The sequence below is a fragment of the Lemur catta genome, chromosome 1, assembly GCF_020740605.2.
Source record: "Lemur catta isolate mLemCat1 chromosome 1, mLemCat1.pri, whole genome shotgun sequence".
In the NCBI taxonomy this organism is placed as follows: Eukaryota; Metazoa; Chordata; class Mammalia; order Primates; family Lemuridae; genus Lemur; species Lemur catta.
In genome coordinates, this window is record NC_059128.1 from 85803618 (window position 1) to 85809617 (window position 6000).

General features: G+C 36.6%; 1 protein-coding gene across 1 annotated transcript in view; it reads right to left on the reverse strand.

Annotated features, from left to right (window-relative positions):
* Window positions 1-850, reverse strand: part of WDR72 (WD repeat domain 72) — a 182585-nt gene extending 181735 nt beyond the window's left edge. Inside the window, exon 1 of the mRNA XM_045529621.1 lies at window positions 678-850. Within this exon, the coding sequence (XP_045385577.1) occupies window positions 678-830 (153 nt within the window). The 5' untranslated portion in view covers window positions 831-850. The remainder of the gene's footprint in view (window positions 1-677) is intronic.
* Window positions 851-6000: the final 5150 nt, after the last annotated feature.

Below are 6000 nucleotides of genomic sequence, written 5' to 3' on the forward strand. Positions count from 1 at the left end.
ACTTTAAGTACATCATTAGTTTAAATGTTCAAATTGGGTCTAGAGACTGCTAGAGTTAAGCAAATATCTATTCCAATATGTTAAATGTTTATGGCTCGGTACAGGGACAATTAATTGCTAATCAATGGGCCAAATCCTAGGTGAGGTCAGGTTCTGAAATAGGAGGACGACAATAGTAAATTGGATTTAGAGCATTTTGACGTGATCTGTAAAAATCACAGACAAGCAGAGACTAAAAGAATAGCAAGAAGGCCAAACCAGCAGAAACACCCAGATAATTAAGATATTACTCATTTGGTTAATAGCGGTTTTCAAGGGTACCCTTTGTTTAGATTAATGAGCCATAATTTCTAGAATTATACTTACATGTCTGTAGTTCAGTTACTTAAACATATAATTCAGGATATAAAATAGTAAAACTCAGCATAGCTTAAAGGGTGATAACATTTAGTTGGTAGCTAAGATTAGCAATATTCATAATATAATTTTTAAATATGGTCTTGATCCATCACATAGTACTTTATTTTCTCAAAATTCAGAAGTAAAGCCAATTTATTACTTTATTAAGCATCATTTTAACAATCATGCAAACCTTTCACTCTCATTGCAGGTAGAAGAAGCAAGTTGTGCTTATTTTGTGAATGTCGTCTGTCTCAGTATCAATAGCTTTCACTCACCTTTAGTTCAGGAGAGAGATTCCAGAGACAGAGCTGACCCTCTTGACTCCCAGTCACAATCATTTGCTGGTCATCAGTGATCATGATGGCAGTGATGCTGTGGGGAGGGGCCTTCTGTCCCCAGAGTGCCACCGCCTGCAGGGAAGGCCTCATGCTGGGTGAATCCTGGACACACAGAGAAAGAAAGACGTATACATAGTCACCATTCCTAAATTTGGAGAAACTGATGCTATTACAAAGTGGATTTATAATGATGCAAACTTTAATGTTCTCCCAGGGCTATGGAAAAGGGTGTTTCCCCATCAATTAGAGGAGACAGCAGTCTTCAGACATCAAAATTACTGTGCCCACTGCTAATTCATCAAAGAAGAATGACTTTTCTTCCAATTTCTGACTATTGATGCTGATAAGGAGAAGGATAGTGATAGTCTATCTACTCCACACCCAACTCTTCCTATGGCTTGATCCCATCCTGCTCCAAAGCCCTACTAGGCCTCTCAAGAAGAATAGTGCTATCTACACGGTATAATTTGAAGACAGCTGTGTAAACTCTCTCTCTCCACAATATCACCTCTTCCAGGTAACAAATACCTGAAATTGCTGAATTTGCTAATAAAAAGTAAATCTCTTCCATAAAAAAATTGTTTCCTAGTCATCAAATATTCATATTTCTGCCATATTCTAGGTTAGGATTAGGGTTAGGGTTTCAAAGGATAAATGCATAAAGAAATTGTGGTACATATACACAAGGGAATATTACAATATAGAGACACACACAAAAAAGAATACATACAATCCTGCCATTTGCAACAGCATGAATGGACCTGGAGAACATTATGTTAAGTGAAATAAGCCAAGCACAGAAAGACAAATCTCACTATGTTCTCACTCTCATGTGGGGACTAAATATCAAAAAGATATTATAGAGACAGAGAATAGAATGATGGTTACCAGAAGCTGAGAAGGGTAGCAAGGAGGTGGGGGAAAAGTGGGGTTGGTTAATGGGTACAAAAATATAGTTAATTATAATAGACAGAGTGAATAATACTTGATAACACAACTGAGTATAATCAACAGTAAGTTAGGGTATACGTTAAAGTAACTAAAAGAGTGGAAATGGAATGTTCCTAACACAAAGAAATGGTAAATAACTGAGATGATGGATACCCTGATTACCCTGACTGGATTAATTCACATTGTATGCCTGTATCAAAACATCACATGTACCCTATAAATAGATACAACTATTATGTACTCATAATAATAAAAAATAAAATAATTAAATAAACCACCACCTTCCCCCCAAACCAAAGAATCTAGTGGTTTTACGTGCCCATATTTGCTAAGTCAATTGGCAATATAATATTAGATTTTAAAAAGCAATATCCAAAATTGAATAGTCTATACAATGTAAACACAACTAGGGAGAGAAAAAATATTAATGGGAAATATTATGAAATATGGATGTTAAATGAAAAGACATAATATATACCTAATACAAGCTCCCAAAATGATAGAACCCTTTCTCTTCCTGGTTAATTCAGTCCTAAAGCCAACAGGTAGAACAGAGTATGAGTGGAGTGTCAGGGCTCAAGTAGTGTGAGGAAGGTATCTGTACAGAAAGGCAGTAGAATCAGAGCCTAGGGAGGGTGGGTAGGGTGTCCAAATGGGGGGCAAAAGGGAGAGCCCCATGAGAGTTACAGAGTCCAAACACAGTGACAAGGAATAAGGTACACAGGGCTGTCTGGTACTTGAGTGTGGGAGCTGCAACAAGTGAAGAAGGAGCTCACATGTGACAAACCTCAACAAGGGGTGTCACAAGCCTAAGAGGACTGAAAAGAGTGAAGGAAGCAGCCCTGGCATGAAGGGTCAGAGCCTAAGAAGGATGAGGAGGGCATCCATTGACAAGGACAGCATGGCACAGAGTATTGCAGAGCAAGGAGGATAAGAAAGACATGCACGCTGAGGGACATTCAGCATCCTCTATTGGATCTCTGGTGGGGTGAGGAGGGCTACTGCCCAAAAGTGTAACCAAACATAATAAAGAAATACATATAAGATCACATCTCAGCAAAGAGACGTAGTTTGACTTTCTCTTTCCCTTTTTGGATACCCTTAATTTCCTTCTCTTGCCTGATTGCTCTGGCTGGGATTTCTAGCACTATGTTGAATAGGAGTGGTGGCAGTGGGCCTCAAAGATTCCACCAAGAGACTCCTGAAATTGATAAATAAATTCAGCCGAAGTCTCAAGCTACAAAATCAATGTGCACAACTCGGTAGCATTTCTATACAACAACAGTCAAGCTGAGAATCAAATCAAAAACTCAATACCATTCACAATAGGTACAAAGAAAATAAAATACCTAGAAATACATTTAACCAAGGAGGTGGAAGATCTCTACAAAGAGAATTATGAATCACTGAGGAAGGAAATTGCAGGGGATGTAAACAAATGGAAAAACATATCATGCTCATAGATTGGCAGAATCAACATTGTTAAAATGTCCATACTACCTAAAGTGATTTTAAGATTCAATTCAATCCCTATCAAAATACCAACATCATTTTTTGCAGATCTAGAAAAAATAATTATATGCTTCATTTGGAACCAGAAAAGAGCCCAAACAGCCAAAGCAACCTTAAGCAAGAGGACCAAATCTGGAGGCATCACTTTACCAGACTTCAAGCTATACTACAAGGCTATAGTAACCAAAATAGCATGGTACTGGCACAAAAATAGAGACATAGACCACTGGAATAGAACAGAGAACCCAGATATAAAACCATCCACATTTTGCCATCTTATCTTTGACAAAGGCAGGAAAAAAAGAATCCCTATTCAATAAATGGTGCTGGGAAAACTGGATAACCACATGTAGAAGATTGAAATAGGATCCATATCTCTTACTACTCACAAAAATTAATTCAAGATGGAAAACAGACTTAAACCTAAAACATGAAACCATAAGAATTCTAGAATAAAATGTTGGAAAACCTTTTCTAGATATCAGCCTAGGCAAAGAATTTATGAAGAAGACCCCAAGGGCAATCACAGCAACAACAAAAATAAATAGGACTAGATTAAATTAAAGAGCTTTTGCACAGTCAAGGAAACAATCAACAGAGCAAACAGACAACCTACAGAATGGTGGAAATATTCACATGCTATACATCTGATAAAGGGTGAATAACCAGAATCTATGAAGAACTCAAGCAAATCACCAAGAAAAAAATCAAACAACCCCATTAAAAAGTGGACAAAAGACATGAACAGAAGCTTTTCAAAGCAAGACAGACTAATGGCCAATAAACATATGAAAAAATGCTCAACATCACTAATCATCAGAGAAATGCAAATCAAAATCACAGTGTGTATCACCTAACCCCAGTGAGAATGCTTTTTATCGAAAAGTCCCAAAACAATAGATGCTGGCATGGATGTGGAGAGAAAGGGACACTTATACACTATTAGTGGGACTGCAAACTAGTACAACTTCTGTGGAAAATGGCATGGAGATTCCTCAAAGAACTAAAAGTAGACCTACCATTTGATCCAGCAATCCCACTACTGGGTATTTACCCAAAGGAAAAAAAGTCACTTTTTCAAAAAGACACTTGCACTACAATGTTTATTGTAGCACAATACACCGTCACAAAGATGTGGAATGAACCCAAGTGCCCATCAATTCATGAATGGATTAATAAAGTATGGTATATGTATACAATGGAGTACTACTCAGCCATTTAAAAAAATGAACTGATACCTTTTGCAACAATCTGGATGGAACTGGAGACCATCTTCCTAAGTGAAGTATCACAAGAATAAAAAAACACACACCACATGTACTCAGCTATTAAATTGGAACTAACTGTTCAGCACTCATGTGCACAGATGGAAGAAAAACTCAATGGAAATCATGCAGGTGAGAGGGGAAGGAGAGGATGGGTAAAATGGTCTTGACAGGTACAATGTATACTATCTGAGTGATGGGCACACTTATATAATAACTTTGACTCAAGCAGTACAAAAGCAATCCATGCAACCAAACATTTGTACCCCTGTAATATTCTGAAATTAAAAAAAAATAACAACAACAACAAAAAAGAAAGACAGGGAGATGATCAGGACACTCATACATGGGGCAGTGGACAGCCTCACAGGAATGTTGAAACCATGAAAAGATCTGTTGAGAATCTACATACCAGACAGGGCTGCAGCATTTATAGAAAATTGGTTACATACAGGGCGACTGATCAAATAATTAATACATTGACTATTTATAATAGGAACCATATTTCTTACTGTTAGAAAAGAGAGGAAGAAAATCAAAATAATCCCAGTGGTGACAGAATTGAATCTGAGGTACTGGTGTGAAATAAATATAGATGTAAATACATACACACACATTTTCTATTTTTGGTGACTGAAGGTCTGGGAGCAGCAACACTCCAATAGCAATGAGCTTACTAAGCATCTTCTAAATACTATTCTCTACTAAAAGGAACTAGGGTTTCTTGAGAAATTGGTTGATTCCCAGCCTGGAACAGGGAAAACATAAGATAATACTGGACCATACTGTTGTTAAAGCAAGGAAGTGCTCAAAGAGTAAGGATACATCAAAAGGACACAGAGGCCTACCTGAAGGGGCTCCCACTAGTCAGATCATGAGAAATTTGGGGATCAAGATAAACAATGCTAGTAACAAGATAAATAAATGTATTAAACTAGTTAAAAGACAAAGATTCTCAATTAGAATATATCCTAGTATACTCTATTTACAAGAGATTCCTAAAATATTAACACAGAAAGGTTAACAAAGAGATAAGTAAGAATATACCAGGAAAATTGTAATTAAAAAAAAATAAGGCAATATTGGACAAAATGGCTTTAGGGCAAAACCACTATGTGCGGAGGAGGGTCACTATATAATGATTAAATAAATCATTCACCAGGAAAGGATGATAGTATCTAGGTACCCAATACTAGGCCTCAACATACATAAAATATAGTCTTGCAACACTACAAAGAAAAGTTGATAAATGAACTATGACAGAAAGAGATTTTATACATCTCAGTCAGTATTAAATAGATCAAGCAGACAAAAAATCTTAAGGATATAAAATACTTGATCCACATAATTTGCATTACTAATATCATGGAACTGTATAGGTCTCTGAACCCAGGTATTACATAAAAACATATTCAATTAAATTACACATACAACAGTTATAAAACTTTGATCATGTTAGACCACGAAATATGTCTCAACAAATCACCAAGGATTAATACCATACAGGCAACATTATCTGACCAAAATGAATA